General features: G+C 31.4%; 1 protein-coding gene across 1 annotated transcript; it reads right to left on the bottom strand.

The window, feature by feature from the left end:
* Positions 1 to 402: 402 nt before the first annotated feature.
* LOC108344548 (serine/threonine-protein kinase PBL34) lies at positions 403 to 16,607 on the bottom strand. The gene is made up of 6 exons (XM_052867749.1): positions 16,412 to 16,607; positions 15,530 to 15,861; positions 15,050 to 15,185; positions 1,648 to 1,784; positions 1,462 to 1,567; positions 403 to 902 (listed from the first exon to the last, which is right to left on the bottom strand). The coding sequence occupies exons 1-6, from the start codon at positions 16,605 to 16,607 to the stop codon at positions 403 to 405; spliced, it is 1,407 nt and encodes a 468-aa protein (XP_052723709.1).
* Positions 16,608 to 18,085: the final 1,478 nt, after the last annotated feature.

Below are 18,085 nucleotides of genomic sequence, written 5' to 3'. Positions count from 1 at the left end.
TGTTTAAAAAATAAATAACAGCAGTAGTTGACTAATGTTTTCATCTTTTTGTTTTAAATAAAAATTAAAAAGTTGAAAAAAAATTAGTTTTGAAAATAGTAAACAAAAAATTTGAACTCCTATTTCTTTAAAGACAAATATAAATTTTCCTAACAAATATAATATAGCAATCTTAAAATCTTAAGGGAGGAGAAAAATTCATGAGAACAATTTCCACAACAATCTACCCAAAAGCTCTTTTTGCTTTGTATACTTCTAAATTGCTATAAACTTTAAATTGTTCACCAGAGTATAAACTAGACAATATGGTAATAATTCCACTAAATTTTGGAGAAAAAGGTGGTAAGGTGCAGAGGAATTTAACCCTAGGGTTGAATGAAGAACAAACCCTAGGATTTAACCCTAGGATTTAGACGAAGATGCAAGCGAAGGATTTGGTGGAGTTGGAGGTAGGGGAAGAGGGTAATATTGGTGCTGTGGTGAACCTTGAAAACATCTTAAAGGTGATGAACATCTTCCAAGGGCATACTTGTTAGCACTACCATGGTTGGAAGGGCCTACACCATGTGAGGTTTTGGGACCAATCTCACCAACCATCTCATCATGCAGATACTTCAACTTGTGAACTACTTCACTCATAAGGGGTCTTGCTTTAGGGTCTAGGCGAAGACAGTGAGTAGCTATTCTCATTGTCCTATGAGCACACTTTGTAGGGTATTGCCCTTCAAGTCTAGGATCCATTAAATAATGAAAATTTGCTTTGTTTCTGAGATGAGGTCGCAACCATTCTATCAGGTTTTGTTCCTCTGCTGGCATTGTTTCATCCAAGGCTCTTCTTCCTGTCAGCATTTCAAGCAGAACAATCCCAAAGCTATAAACATTGCTCTCAGAAGTAATGCGTCCTGTGTCATCCACATTCTTATTGTGTCATAAACATTGCTTTCATACACATGAATCCTTTCAAGAATAGTTTAGTCTAAAGTTTCTATATGCCATTCTACTGTGTAAATATGAAAACTTCAGCGAGTAAACATTGTTGAAAGTCTTACATCATTAAAGATAAATTCAATTTATAATGTATAAATAAGTAAAAATCTCATCTTACATATCAATTTTTAAAAGTAAATTGGATTTAAAATCTACGTTTTAACGAGATTGTATCTCTAGTTAACGTAAGATAATAACTATACAAGTCCATGAATACAAAATATCATAAATGAAAAAAAAAACATAGTTAACTATTCCCTTGATAGTTATCACTTTTTAGATGAATAAAAAAAGTTCTTAGCTTTCTCAAAAGAATTAAAAGTAACTAAAGTTATATGTCACAATTTTAATGAAAGAAGTAGATAAAGTTAAAAGTGAGAAAATGTCCAAAACAAAGTAAAAGTCTATGAATTTGGTGAATGAATCAATAAAAGTAATACTTATGGGTATTGCATAGAAGCCATTCAGACTAACCTGTCATGAGATACTCAGGGGCTTCATAGCCTTTTGTTGCTACTACTTTAGTTGGTGCATGAATTTCTGTAGCAAGACCAAAGTCCCAAAGTTTTGCATTGTAGTCCTAAAATAAAATGGTATTAAGGTGTTGGAAAAGTTGTTTAAAATTAACATAGTTGGAGATTGCAAAATTCAAGTTATTACCATATCCAATAGGATCTTAGATGTCTTAAAATCTGGAAATATTACTGGCCTTGAAGCTTCCTCGTGTAAAAATGCAAGGCCATTGGCAGCACCAATTGCAATTTTCATCCTCATAGGCCATGTAAGTCGAAGAGTTCCTGCTCATACATGACAATATATCTTGTTAATTGTATGATATATATCCAGCATATACAATAATCATTAATCCATTTGTTCAGCAAAATAAGTTGAAATTGTACTCAAAATCATATTAAAAGTACAACTTCCATTATGATGAAGGTGAACTCAAATGGGATTGTTCTTATTTTTTCATTCAGCAATAGGATAAAGTAATACCATAGAGATATTATCAAGCCTTTACTTCAATCCCCCAAATGCATTAGAATCTTTATATTGATATATCCCATTAAAATATCAATGCATCTTTCACATTAATACTAATTCAAAACATAGAAATAAATGTACATTTGATTTGAGGAAATTTATCACTTCCCAACTTTAGATTGCACTAATTTGTCTACAAAATTAGAGAAGAGAATAATTATGGGATGATGAGTATGTTTATTGAGTTGGAAGTGAAGGTAATAGTATGGGGAATGTGGGAATATAAAGAGTCCAAGTTGTATTACAAAGTTTTATTTGTAAGTGCATACAAATTTGAGACCGTCAAATATATTATAATTAAAAATATTTTTTTTATTTGTATACTATTTTTATATATAAAAAATTGGAGGGGTCAAAGCCCCCTTAGCTTCCAAAACCTCTACAATTGACCTAAATTACAACTTGTCCTTCAAATTTTTTTGAAATAAAGTCTCAATGATTTTAAACTTTTCTATCAAGTTTTATAGAATTTTAAAACTTGTAATTGTTGAAACATAAGTTGATTCCAAGACCTATATTGTTTACAATATAGAGATAATCAATCAATATTTTCACTAGCTATATTGTTTACAACTTTCCTTTAGCCAAAGTTGCTCTCTTCAACCAATACAATTAGATTATGAAAACAAGTAGCAAATTATAATAAATCACCCCTATCCAAACATAATAGAGGTTATCCACCTCCATCGACATATCAACAATGCATTGAAAAGACCAGAACTCAATCATAGTTTTCTTTTCTAAACTTCAACATATACTCATTTTTCCTTATTTTCAACCGTAACATATACCCAGCCATAGTTGCAATTATTACTGTATAACCCTAAAACTGAACAAGAAAAATGAACCTCTCAAACTCTTATAGGTATATATTAACACTCCATTCCATCTAAATAACTCCCTTGTGTAATTTTGTCCTCAAACTCAATCCATTGTACTATAAAATTCTTCATCTTACTCCTTATGACATGTTTGATACAATGATAATTTTGAGCTCAAAATTGGATTAGTGCACCAATCCGAGAAGTAGAACCAAGCCTTTGGAATGTTGTATGTAATCCACATACAAGCTTTCTATTGTGCTGTGCATAAAAATTCCTATAAGTACACAATAGTATTTTTAAAGATGGTCTCATTTCTTTAATTCCATATATTATATATCATTGTCACCTTTGTCATCACCCATTTCTTATTATATCTTTGGCTAAACTACAAAATAGAGAAATGAAATGAATATTCCTTTGTTAAATTAGCACAACATGATTGAATCTTTATTTATCTACAACTTATCCTATATGTTGTGTAATGAAGTGAACAAAATCGCTATAAAACATTCATAAACACAAACATAATTACAATAATAGAAAAAACCACAAATGATTGATAGAAGATAAACAAAGAAAAAAAAATCAACACTAAAAAGTAACATAATTTAATTAAAGTCTTAACAAAATTCAATCAATGTCCATTATGAAATTCGCTATGAACCAAGGATTATAACTCAAAGTTTTTGTCTCAATGACCCATCGCTCAACTCGCTTTAGAAAGTGTAACATAAATACCTTAACTATCTTTCATGAAACATTTCTACGCAAGTGAAAAGAAACATCTGAACAATGTTTTTCACTACTAAGGACAAATGTCACTAGACAACTACGTTAAACGACATTAGTCTTAGTAAAAGCTAAGAGGCTACATTCTTTACTAAGACTATATTTTTCATTGATGCAAGAAGACACATGCCTTTTATTGGATTAATGAAGTTAGAAGTCATCGAACCTTGACAAAATTTCATCAAACCAATATCTACAAATATCCACCTACGTTTAGACCAAACCTTTTAAGCGAGACTCACTTGCATGCAACTAAGCCCATTACAAGTTTAATCACTAATAAACTAGGTCAAATCCAAGCAATGAAATAACTTGTTCTCTAAAAAGATTTTATAATTACATTATAAGGGTTATAATCATTTGAGACCTTCACAAATCCTTAAGCAATCTCTTCTCTTACAAAGTATAGCCTAACATCAATATTCTTTGTTGTTCCATGGTATACCTGGTTCTTCGTTAATTCTATAGTTTTATTGTTACATTAAACAGTGACAACCTAATCTTATACCCTTATCTCCCTTGTTAGACACAACAACCATAAGACTTCATTCATTGCTTTCATCATGACAATGTACTTTGCTTTAGTGGTTAATAAAGTAACTACCTTATATAGGTTGATTGTCCTACTTATAGTAGTACCATAAGCAGTAAACACATAACCTGTGAAAGAGTTTTTAGTGTCCAAGCTACCATAAGAATTTTTTATTATCAACAACAATAATCCATTGTTAATTTCTAATTTACCGATGGATGTTTCTGATTGATTTTGCATTTAAATTTACCAACAGATACTTCCGTCAAAATGAAATGTGTCTATAAAATTTGTTAGAAAGATCTGTCAATAACTTATCATCACAATTATCGATGGATATTTTTGTCGATAACTTACCATTACAATTACTGACAATCAAATTTTATCGTTAAACTTGTTGACACTTTGGGCAACAAATTTCCTACCCAATCTATTGAATATTTATATTATATTGAGGGGAGATAGATGAGAAAAAGAAGAGGAGAAGAAATAAGATAAGGAAGAGAAGGATGAGGAGGAGGAGGTGGTGGTTAAGGGTTGAGGTATAGGCTAGTGGTTGATGTAGAGGTTGGTGGTTGGCGTAGAGGCTCACCAGTGATGTGTGCTAGTAATGCGTGTTGGTGACGTTAATGATTGTTGGTGATAATGACAATGGTAGCTTGAGTTAGAGAAGGAGGTGAATGAGAGGAAGAAGAGGAAGAGAAAGTGAAGGAAGAGGAAGACAAATAAGAGAAGGATGAGAGCTAATGGGAAAAAAAATACTTGGACTGGTGGTGGTGGCATGACTATCAGTTTGTGGCAAGGAGGAAAAAAATAAACGAAAAAGAAGAGGAAGAAGGAGACCCTACCACACATTTTATCGATGAATATTATTGATAACTACTTACTAATGGGAATTTACTAATGAATTTGAGGGCCCCGGTACTTACCAACACATGTATGTATTCATCGATAAACTTTGCTGATAAATATTTGTCTGTCGGTGGTTTATTGATAAACATAATTTATCAATGAACTTTTGCTATTATTGACAGATATTGGTCGTCGATAGTATGCAATTTTCATGTGTAAGCACTTAATGTAGTCTATGTCAACATAATGTTCTAATTGAACATCTCAAGAACACTGACTAAATTTATTTTCAACTAAAACTGTATGAAATGACCCTTTCAAATATCAAAGCATCCATTTAAAAGTTTGCTAGTGTCTTTCCCAAGATTTGACATAAAATTATTAATAACACTCACAACATAAGCTATTCATTTTTTATTATTTTTTTATTTTTATATTTTATTTTCTTAATGAAATCTTCATGTAATGGTAATGATGCCTAGTATATGCTTATTTGGAACATAGGCTATGTTGGATGAACATAGAACATTACATACATCACAAAACAAACAATTTTTTCATATGGAATACATCCATATAACTTTGTTCCTCTATCATCTTAGGAGACTTTGCATCACTCATCTTGTAATGTGAAGCAAGAAGTGAGTAAACAAACTTCAATTGTGTCATTCCCAACCCTTCAAGTTTTTCATTCCAAACCCTTCTAGTTTGTTATTCCAAACCTGTACAAACTTATTTTAAGTACGTCTCCCAATATATATATACAGACGTTTCAAATTGTATTGCAGCTAATTATCTCAATAACCATAATCTTCATAGTAGCTCTATGATCCTTCATATCAAATTTTCCATCAATCCCAACCTTCACCTTCTCAACCTTAGGCTTAATGTTGTTTGATATTAGAATGTCATCAATATACAACAACAATACCACAAAATGATCTTTTGCTAAAAACTTGTACCAGATACAAACATCACGTGTGCTCCTTTCAAAATCAATTCTTCCATTTGTTCAATATCTTAAGGAATTGTTTCAAACCACACAAGGATCTTTTCAACTTACAAATATAATACTTATTGTTTCCTTCCTCAAATCCTTTCAAAAGACACACATATTACTTATAAGATACCCTTTTACACCTTATGGAAAGCCTAAGAGCATTTAAACGACACACATATTACTTCCCTTGTCTTATGTGAGCATAAGCAACATAACCAAATATTTACAAGTTGTCAAGGTTGGAGGAATACCTTAAGTAGATTTTCTTAGTTTTCATGTTAAGTGTTTTAAGGCACATTTGTTGGAACTCTGACATTTAGCGAAATGCATGTCACTCATTCTACAATGGTCATATTAAGCTTCTTAATTATGTCATTTTGTTTAGAAGTTCTTAATCGAGTTCGGTTCTCGCTATTACATTTTTGAATGCTTTCGAATAGAATTCAAGATTGTTTTAAGCTCCAAATCACTTTATTATCTTACCTATTTTGTTCTCCACTAGACACTTCCAACTTTTGAAATTGTCAAAAGATTCATCCTTAGTGATTTTGGATATAGCCATAACTTTCTTAAGTAGTTGTCTACAATCAATGAGTAGTATGTCGCACTAGGGTATGATCAAGTTATAGACGATCTCTATAGGTTAGGATGAATGTAGTCAATGGTACATTTTGTTCTTTATCTTTCTACACCTTGCAAGGCATACAAGTTCCTTCATCACTAAAATGGATACCTTATAACCATAAATGTTGTCCACTCACCTTTAAACAAATTTGTTTACTTAAATATCCCTTCTTCGCAAGTTCTTTAAGAGATATTAGATTACATTTTAAGCTAGGTATGAGCCTAACTTCTTCAAGCTAGTAGAAGCCTAACTTCTTCTTCAAGAACTCTCTCTATCCATCATCATTTAGAAAAAAACTTGGTGATTCCAACTCTAATTATCTTACAAGACTTGTTATCTCCAGAGAGAATTGAACGCCCTTCAAGTTTTGTAAACTTTTGAAACCATATATGGTTAGGTATCATGTCGAAAGAGCAACTATAATCCGTTACACAATAACAATCATCAATGTTACTTAACACCATATAAGCCTCTGATAATTCATGAATATCTTCATTAAACGTAGATGGTATATTAAAACTAGACTATCTGTCAAGGTTGTTAGCATTCCTTTTTTCTCTTAGGATATAACCTTTTGGTTGATATTTCTTTTTGCAATGAAAACATCTAATATTCAATGCACCTCCACCATTGAGAAACTTGACTTCAACTTTTACTATCTATATTGTTATTGATAAACATTATTCTCCAAGTTACAAGGTTGTCTTAAACACTATACGTGTTACTTTTAAACTTCTAATTAACACCTTGAAGCTCAGAGTCGCCTGCACTTCCTCAACAGAGAGAGAAGGACAAATAGTTTATCTTCCATACAACAGGGGTTTCCTTAAAACGATTATGCGTTTGAGGCAACAAACACAACAATAATAATGAATGATCCGCATAATCAATCTAAAGGTCAATGTTCTCCAAATCAAGAATCAACTTATTGAATTTATCAATTTTTTTTTTCAATTGTCTTTAATCACATTGTGATCTTCCTCTTCCAAATTTGCTTCAATACCTTATTACTGAGGCTAAGAATAATTGCACTATTAGACTTCTTCAGTAATGTTTTCTTCTTCACCACCATGCCTACATTAAAGCTTGATGTTCGAGCTTCAGGAGGCCTTGTTGAATCAGAAGAACACATGTTTGAAAAACCACAATCTAAAATCGTTTAGATTATTACAACACTTGTATGGGTACAATACTTGCTTTGGATTTAGACAATTAACTAAGGATTCCGACATGTACAAATTCTCAAATTTCGTCCATAATTTTGTTTTGATCTTCCCTTCGGGACTTGCCTCAATACCTTATACTTTGTTATTATGGCTAAGAACAATCACACTATAAGATTTCTCCACTAACGTCTTTTTCTCCTTCTTCAAGTCGTGATTCATTTTCTTGAGCTTTGAGGAGGCCTTGTTGAATTAGAAGAACACACATTTGAACAACCACTATCTAAAATTGTTCAAACTATTACAACAGTTATATAAGTACATTATTTGCTTCAGAGGATTTCGACATGTACAAGCTTTCAAGCTTTGTCCATATCTTTGTGTTGATCTTTCCTTTGGAACTTGCTTGAATACCTTATACCGTATTATTGAGGCAAAGAACAGTTGTGCTATGAGACTTTTCCATTAATCACTAGTGTAGAAAAACCTTTCTATACCTGTTAAAAAAAGGTTTTTTATATCGATTCTGGTACCGATATAGAAGAAATGACATAGAAAGTATTAACTTTTTATATCGGTTCCATAACCGGTATAAAGAATGTTACTTTTTATACATTTAGAGGTGCAATTGGTATATAAAAATCTCTCATCAGCCAAAATTATCGGACCTCTTTCTTGCCTCGTTGAAGAAGAAAATTTCAAAGGTTTACTACCACGAAACATCATTGTTGAACCTGCATCGCGCGCCAACAAACATGAGTATCTCTATCGTAACGAATATTGAACTTCCAAGATGCAAAACCACACGTAGCTGCAAATCTTGTCTCTCTCTATTGTAGATCTGAAACCTCGAGCAACCATGAACACCACCACGTGTGTCACCTCAAAAAGAAGAACCAAACCAGAAAACATAAGTTCCTCACAATCTAAGTGAACGACGCCAAAAAACCCAATCGGAGCAACATCTAAACGTCGCCACCATCATCGTGGAAGAGAGAGACTTCCACGACATTATCGTGAACTACCACTGGTGTTGTCACAAAGCACCATTGGTGTTGTTGCAAACCATCACAACACATTCACCAACACACCAACATTACATGTCGTGCCCGTGCTACCGTCACAAATCTAGTGTCGTGAGTATGAGCACCTCGCCATGGAAGAAACAAAAGTCGCACACCTCTAACGCAAACCACCATCGTTCACCACTACGAGGCTAGGAAGAAGAAATTGGTTACGCTAGCGGTTTCACAGAGTTAGGTATAGGAGATTGAGGTTTTTCATACCAATTGTGAGAGTCAAGTTAAGTAGAAAACCCCCTAGAGGAAGAATTGGAAACCACTTTTTGCACGGGTTATCATTAAAACGGGTATAATTTTTTATACCGGTTATAATTAGAATTGATATAAAAAGTTTTCTTATTTATTACAAAAATGACACCGCGTCCACTTTTTGTATCAGTTATAATTATAACCGGTATAGAAAGTTATATTCTTTATTACAAAAATGCCAAAACGCCCACTTTTTGTTTTTATTATAATTACACCCGGTATAAAAAATGTTATTTTATTTACAGTTATGTCATTGTGTCACTTTTTATACTTGGTGGATTATAACTAGTATGAAAAGTCATTATAAAAAATATTCTTTGTACTAGTGAATATTTTATTGTCGTTCTTCACCATGACTATGTCAAACTTTGATTTACTTTTTCAAGCTTCAAGAAGGCCTTGTTGAATCAGAATAACACACATTTGAACAACCATAATTTAATATCGTTGAAGCTATTACAACACTTGTATAAGTATAGTTGCTTCAAATTTAGAGGATTGACTACGATTTTTCAGCATGTACAAGCTTTCGAGCTTCATCCATAATTTTGTTGCAATCTTTGCTTTGAGACTTGCCTCAATACCATATACATTTTTATCGAGGCTAAAAACAATTATGCTATGATACCTCTGTAGTAACATTTTCTTGGCCTTCTCTACCATAACTATGTCAAGCTTTGATTCACTTTCCCAAGCTTTAAAGAGGCCTTGTTGAATTAGCTGAGCACATACTTGAAGAACCACAATCTAAAATTATTAAATTATTACAACACTTATGAGGGTACAATACTTGCTTTAGATTTAGATGATTAATTAGGAATTTTGGTGTTAGCATTTCAAGTGTGAGTCTAAGTCCCATATTAGGTAAACATGAGAAAGTGGAGCACCATATAAAGGTGAAGATCCATTAATTCATTGTCTTAAGGTTGGACTCAGATGTCATTGGTGTTGTATTTTCCTAGTGAACCTCCTCCTTGAAAAACCTAACGAGTGGTATGAGAGCCAATTTCTTAGTATGCTATACGAGAGCAATGACAATGGAAGAAGGGAAGGTGAAGATTGAGAAATTTGATGACATTAACTTTAGGTTTTGAAAGATGGAGATAAAGGACTACCTATATCAGAAGAAGTTGTATCTACCCTTAAAAGGGCAGAAGCCAAACGACATGGAGCAATCAGATTGGAAGTTGTTAGATCGGCAAACACTTGGTGTGATCTGGCTGACATTAGCCAAGAATGTTGTGTTCAAATTTATGAACAAGAAAACAACCGCAGATTTGATGCAGACATTTTCAAATATGTATAAGAAGTCACCTGCAGCCAATAAAGTGTATTTGATTCGCAGACTTGTCAACCTCAAAATAGGTGAAGGTAACTTGGTTACTCATCATATTAGTGAATTTAATACAATTATTGCACAATTGACATCAATGCATATAACTTTTAAGGATGAAATAAAAGCATTAGTTTTATTATCATCTCTTCTGGAAAGTTGGGGTGCAACTGTTACTGTAGTTAGTAATTCTACAAGCAATAAGTTGAAGTTTGATAACATCCGTGACTTGATCTTAAGCGATGATTTTTGGCAGGAGAAGTTTAGTGAAATCTTTCACTTTTGATTCTGGTTCAGCATTGAGTGCTGAAAATAAAAGAAGAAATAGCCACAAAGGTCGTAATCAACGTCAAGGCAGAATAAAAGTTTAGAGGAAGACCACAAACAAAAGTATGAAATGATATCACATGTTGGAATTGTCAAAAAAAGGGTCCCTTTACAAATCAATGTTGGTCTTCAAGGAAGAACAACAACAAAAAGAAATAAGATGATGATTAATAAGAAAATGCATCAACTGATGAAATTGCAGATGCACTATTATCTAATTTAGATAGTTTCGTTGACTCATGGATCATGGACTCAAGTGCATCATTTCATACTACATCTTCCTTAAAACTATTATTTGATTATGTTTATGGAATGTTTGGGAAGGTTTACCTTGCAAATGAAAAATCTCTTGATATTGTGGAAAGAGGTGATATTTACATCAGAATCTCTAATTGAAGTGCGTGGACTTTGTAATGTTAGACATATTCCTGCCTTAAAGAGAAACTTAATATTTATAGGGCAATTGAATGATGAGGTGCATTACACCACTTTTGGAGATGAACATTGGAAGGTAATGAAAGATAATCTTGTTGTTGCTCGTGGAAAGAAGCAAGGATCTCTTTACATGATTGGAGATAAGGATATGATATCAGTTGCAGAAGTGAACAATAGCTCCTCTTTGTGGCATCAAAGGCTTGGGCATATGAGTGATAAATGAAACTCATGATCTCAAAAGGTAAAATACCTAACTTGAAGCATGTTGACGTTGTGACTTGTGAACATTGTATCTTTGGAAAGCGGAAAAAAGGTAGCTTTTCCAAAACAAGTATAATACATATAAAGTTGAAAGATTAGAATTGATGCATACAGATGTTTGGAGGCTAGCTTCAATGGAAATACTTGATGGTTCACAATATTTTGTAACCTTAATTGATGATTCAACAAGATAGGTATGAGTCTACTTTCTTAAGAATAAATCTGAATTTTTTCTCTGTTTAAAAGGTGGAAAAAGGAGGTTGAGATTCAAACAATTTTAAAGGTTAAACGTTTGAAGTTTGGTAATAGTGAAGAATATGATAGTAGTGAATTTAAGGAGTTTTGTTCAGAGAATGGGATCATAATGATCAAGACAGTTCCAAGAATACCAGAACAAAAAGGTGTGGCAGAAATAATGAACGAAACCTTAAATGAGAGAGCAAGATGTATGAGAATCCAGTCAGGACTACCCAAGGTATTTTGAATAGATACAATAAACACAATAACCTATCTTATAAATAGAGGACCATCTGTTCCTCTAGATTATAAGTTACCTGAAGATATATGGTTTGGAAATGAAGTAAGTCTTCCACACTTGAAAGTCTTTGGTTGTGCTTTATATATTATATTGGACTTTAATAGTAGAGATAAATTGGACCCTTAAATAACGGAAAAGAGCATTGGGATGCTATGAAGTGGATATTGAGATATTTGAGGGGCATTTTATGCATTTGTCTTTTAAAAGAAGAAATCTCACTTTACAAGGGTTTTCTAATGCAAACTTGGGAGGAGATCTAGATGGTAGAAAAAGCACAACAGGTTACATTTTTATGTTGGGTGGTACAACTATCAGTTGGAAATCTAAACTTCAAGGAAGAGTCTCCCTCTCAACCACTAAAGTTGAGTATGTAACTATCTTAGAAGCAGTGAAGGAGATGATATGATTGAAGAACCTTCTAAAAGAATTAGGGAAAGAGCAAGATGGACCTTTGTTGTTCTGATAGTCAAAGTGCTATATATTTATTTTTCTAAAAATCCAATTCTTCATTCTAGATGTAAGCACATTGAATTGAAGTATCATTTTATCATAAACTTGATAAATGATGGAGACTTGTCTTTGTTGAAGATTCCAAGTGCAAAAAATTTAGTTTATATGTTGATCAAGACTATCACTACAAATAAGTTAAGGCTTTGTATTACCTTAATTGGCCTTCAAGAATAATTGATGATAAAGAAAACTACATTAGGTGATAATGTAAATCAAGCTCAAAGTGGGAGAATTGTTAGTATTGTAGAGCTTAATTTAGTCCCACATCGCTTAGTATTTTGAGATATTGTTCTCTATTTAGCTATATAAGCAACCCTCTAAAAATATTAAAAGATACAAAAAATAAATATACTTCATAGTGTAGTGTGCACGTAGGTGTGCAATATACTGAACTACGTTAAATTCTTGTGTCATTTATTTTTCTCTCTTCTTTTATTGTCTTGTTCCTTACATTTGGCATATGCAAGCATTCAAGTTGTTTCCGTAATTTTATTGCAATCTTCCTTCGATACTTGCGTCAACACCTTATGACTTGTTGAGGTTAAGAACAATCCTGCTATAAGAGTTCTCTAGTAATGTATTTTTGTCCTTCTCCGCCATGGTTGCATCAAGTCTAGATTTACTTTTTTGGAGTTCCAAGAAAACCTTATTAAACTATAAAAGCACATATTTTTTAATTATCACAATCCAAAATTACTCAAAGTAGTGAATTTCTCAATCACATACTTTGTGTGAAAGTCATAAAGATTGAATTACTTGTTGACTACACCAATTTATTATTGTGGAATGTAATAGAGAATAAATCATTGCAAGACTATTTACCAACATAAATGAAATTATAATAAAAGAGAAGAAGCTGCAAACTAGTAGTAAAGGATAAATGAAGGAAGAAGTAAAAAGAATAAATAATTTACAAAAGTAACATGGTTAAATTGAAGTGCTAACAAACTTCAATTGATATCTATAATAGAACTCACTAATGAACTAAATATCATAACTCGAAGTTTTTCTCACTGAACTCTCACTAAAATCAATTTACAAAAGTATAAGAGTTGAACTTACAACTCTTATTTAGTTTTCAACTATAACTACAATTTCCTATATATAGTAACATAACCACTTTAACTAACTTCTATGAAACATGTTCAAACAAGTGGAGAAAACATGTATTTCCTACTGTTGAATTGAAATGTCAGTAAGACAGCTACTTCAAATAACAACAGTCTTAGTATGAGCTAAAAGACTATCCAACACTTGTACTAAAAGATACATATGTATTATATTGGATTCTTTGATAAAATTAGAGCTAAAAGACCATCCATTCTTCCTTTCCTATAGCCACCTATCATGTAAAAAAAATGTATTTTCTCCATGTGTTGTAATCCATTCTACTGTTTCCTCAAACCAACAACTTGTTTCTCTAAACCCATTCACACTCATTCTTAAATCTTCTCACCACCTTAATTTTATACTTGGAACGATTTAAGTCACGCCACCCTTATACTTTGATTGTAGGACTTCCCTCCATCAGCCTCCATTTTCACTTTACCAACAAAGGTATATTAAATAACTAAATTTTTAATTTCTAGTCTTCCACACATTTTTGTAATATATATTCTCTTCTCCCTTTATAGAAATTTTCTGTGACGTGGCTTATTTTTCTTAATAATCTCTTCTGCCATGTAATAGATTGCCATGAAGAATAAAGGTATTGCACCCAATCTCAATCTAATGTGTGATACTCTTCCATAAATGAATCACTTTTAATAGCATGTGTTTAATACGAAATTAAAGGTAAAAAGAGAAATTGAAATACAGTTAATGTATAATTAATTTGTGTATGTGAAAAAAAGAATATATTTTAGACAGAGGGTTGGAGATATGAATATTTTTTAGATTTCTTTTAGCTCATCCTAGTATTTCCTACTATTGAATCCAAGTTCTAATGAGGTTGTCTAGTTTTATGCTTTATTTTTATATTTCTTTTATAATATATGTATATATATATATATATACATATATATATATATATATATATATATATTAGTTTTTAGATTAAAATAAATAATATGATCCTTTAGTAGTCGTTTTTATTATGTTCTATAAACCTAAGAGCATACCTAGAGGAATTGTAGATGATTAAGGAATATGTATATGTAGGTGGGGTGCTTTGATTTTGGATGAAAGTTGGTCAACTTTTTGAGATTATACAAATCTCACTAGATTTTATGTCTTCCCTTGAATGATAAATACGAAATAACAATAGAAAAAGCTTGTAGTCTTATATGTGAACTTTAGTATCTTGTACATATAATTAATATATATTTTATGTCAAGCAAAAATCAACAATAGAATTTTTTTTTACTAAGGCAATAAAGTAAGATTCGAGTAATAAAAAAATAAAGGGTGAAAATAAAAATGAAATGACATTTCCAAACCATGCAATCACTATTGAAAAACGAACTTAAATAATAATTATTTGGTACATTAGGACATACTGCTGAATAGATGCTTCTCTAAGCTTCCTTGACACATATACTCATGTACTAGTAGTCTTTTGCCATCCTCAATGCAAAAACCTACTATTTTAACCAGATTTAGATGATTGAGTTCACTGAGATAACTAATTTCATCCTGAAAATACATAAAAACAATGAAAATATTTTATTTTTAATAAACATATAAACATTGATGTGATTAATTTATAACATTTTATATAAAATATGAAAAAATTACACATTAACACCTTCTCTACTATATTAAGATTACACATGTTAACATTCACATTGATGCCCTAACCGGATACACACTGTAATATTCTTTTTATAAATAGATTATCAGTGTAATGTGTTTAAGACGATTAAGAAAGGTTAATAATGATGTGTGCAATCTCAAGAAATCACAAGCATGACAAAGTAATTTGGTTAAATAAATAACAAAGAAGATAAATAAATTTAGTTAGGGTTAGCATCACATACTAGCCATTCCTTTTGATCTTGACATTGATTTAAGTTGAGTGCCGTCACTGCAATGGGAATCCCTTTTCCAGGCCTTGCTGCATAGTTTCCATATGGATTAATCCAACCCTTCAACAAAACTCCAAACCCTTTCTCATCATGAAAATTCTCAACCTTAAAAGTTCTTGTTGCCAACATAAGATCTTGAAAAGCGAACCTTCGAAGAAGCAAAGAAGCTTCAAACAGTTCTTGATCCGGAACAGACAATCTTGCATGGCTACTTATTCTTCTGTTGGATGAGGATGTTGGGGAAATTGGTTGCTGTCTATCAACATCATTTGTATCATGTCTTCCTGTTGAATTGGAGGGAAATAGGTTAGAGAAAATTTAGCAAGGAGCTTAAAAACGTACATGAATTAGACACATAAAATTAAGTCTAAGTTTGTAATCTCTTAGAGGATCAAAGAATATCTTGAATTGTCAATTTGTAACTTACATATTTAATATATTCAACTTTATTTCACAAGTAATTTTTTCTTGAGAGATGCATAGATTGGGTTAAACTTATTTCAAGAAATTTTTTCTTGAGAGATGCATAGATTGGGTTAAACTTATTTCAAGAAAGGAATTGATATTTCTAGCTCTATTTTTTCTATATATTGTGAGAATAAAGAATGGTGGACACCCAATGCATAATAACACCTATAGAAAAAGAAAACCATGAATGATATTATTAAGGTGTAGTCAGTTAAGTAAGTGTTTTCATAATTACACCCATCCCATATAGAAATTAAGTAATTCAATTTAAGAGTTTATTAAAATAAGTTCTTTAATTGGAACAAGAAACAAATGTGAACTCTAAGAAGAATGGTGAAAGTATATATTTATATATTATATATATACCATGAATTTGATGGATTTTGTTTGAAGAAGCTTCCCCTTTGGAACTCCAAAGCATGCAACCTAGGAAAATCCTCAATTTCTTCCAAAATCTTGAACCTTCTTCAGTACTACCTCGAACAACATCTTTGTTGTTTCTTCTTCCTTTGGTTTTTCCCCCAATTGAAGAATCAGCCCTAATACAATCAATGCTTCCCATATTTTCAGTTCAGACCCCTGAAAATTCAACATATACAAATTTCAGCACCAATTAATGAAAACATACAAGACACATGGTAATAGAAAACAATGTACACTTTGAAACCTTGTGTGAATTGATCTTAGTATTCTTCGTGCTTATTAAGATATGGGTATTAGAGGGAGAATGGTGAAATAGCGTGTGAAGAATCAATGAGCTTGTTTTACTACAAGTGTTTGAATATTTTCTGTGGGTCAATGTCTACTTTTTTCTAAATAATAATAACAACAGCAAATTTTTGAGATGTTATTTATGGGGTCCATTAGAAAAAAAATTTCGCTATGAAAGTCAACAATTCCACCAATAAAATTTAGTTTAGAAACACAAATAAATAAATTAAAAAAAAATAGAACTCTAGATTCATTTCCTATAACACTAGAATTGACGAGTGAGCTTGACATGTAACCTAACATAAATGAGACCATGTTTAAATGTATTTCAAGTAATTTAAATTCTTATTGTGCTTGATAAGCATTAAAAACAAACATAAAAGTTGACTTTATTATATAATTAACAAATCAATGATATAGTTTTTGTAAAAAAATAATACCCAAGTAAATAAATTAATTATGATTGAATGACAATATATAAAAATATATTACATCATCCATGTGAATATTATTTTTCTATAAATTTTACAGTACATTTATTAAGATTTATTTTTTTATTTATAGAAGTAATAGTGAAAGATATATACAGGTAAGTAAAATTTGACAGAAGTTTAATGAAAGTTTTTGAATGAAAAAAATGATAAAACATAAAAAAAGAAAATTCTCAAAATCACAGCAAATTAGCTCAGTTAATTAGCTCAACATTCAACATTGTAAATGAATTTTTTGTGAATCCTTAGTTCATATTTCCTACAGTTTTCACACAGCAAAGAGAATTTGTAAACACAAGCAATGAAACATAGGAAAAATTGGATGCATTAAAACCAGTTCTAATAAGAAAATCAGACACAGAATACATTACATGGCTAAGAAATGGAATAAAACAACACTGAACTGCTTTATTTCAGAGAAAGGATTGAACCAAGTATGTCATAATAACTCGTTGATATGCAACATGCAGAGAACTTGTTAGCCACTGCTATAATAATCTCAGTTTTTTCTGTTCATCATTTTTTAAGTATGCAAGGTTTTTGAGATATATCCCTAATTTTAAAAAAAAAATAACAAACTAATCACTTAATATAGTAACTGAATATAATTACCATTGACCAGGTGTTATTTTTATATATAACTTACCAATGATTTTAAATACTTAAATATTTTAAATATATGTGGTCAAGACTATAACTTTAACACACGTAGTTCTTTTAATGAAATTTAATTTTATTCATTCCATTTTTGTTCTTTGGTCAACATTCAAAACCTTCTTCAGCTCATAAATAATCACTTTCACGCGTCATTATATATTGTCACATTATTAACTACCTA

The sequence above is a fragment of the Vigna angularis genome, chromosome 8, assembly GCF_016808095.1.
Source record: "Vigna angularis cultivar LongXiaoDou No.4 chromosome 8, ASM1680809v1, whole genome shotgun sequence".
NCBI lineage: Eukaryota > Viridiplantae > Streptophyta > Magnoliopsida > Fabales > Fabaceae > Vigna > Vigna angularis.
The sequence above is the reverse complement of the archived record's forward strand: the minus strand, read 5'-3'. Positions and strand labels throughout refer to the sequence as shown.

Coding starts and splice junctions, on each gene's coding strand:
- LOC108344548 (XM_052867749.1), bottom strand. CDS start 16,607: ATGGGAAGCATTGATTGTATTAGGGCTGATTCTTCAATTGGGGGAAAA. Junction 1,785..15,049: donor AGAGAAGCATCTATTCAGCA/GTATGTCCTAAT, acceptor ATGTATGAGCAG/GAACTCTTCGACTTACATGG. Junction 903..1,461: donor CCCTGAGTATCTCATGACAG/GTTAGTCTGAAT, acceptor TGGATGACACAG/GACGCATTACTTCTGAGAGC.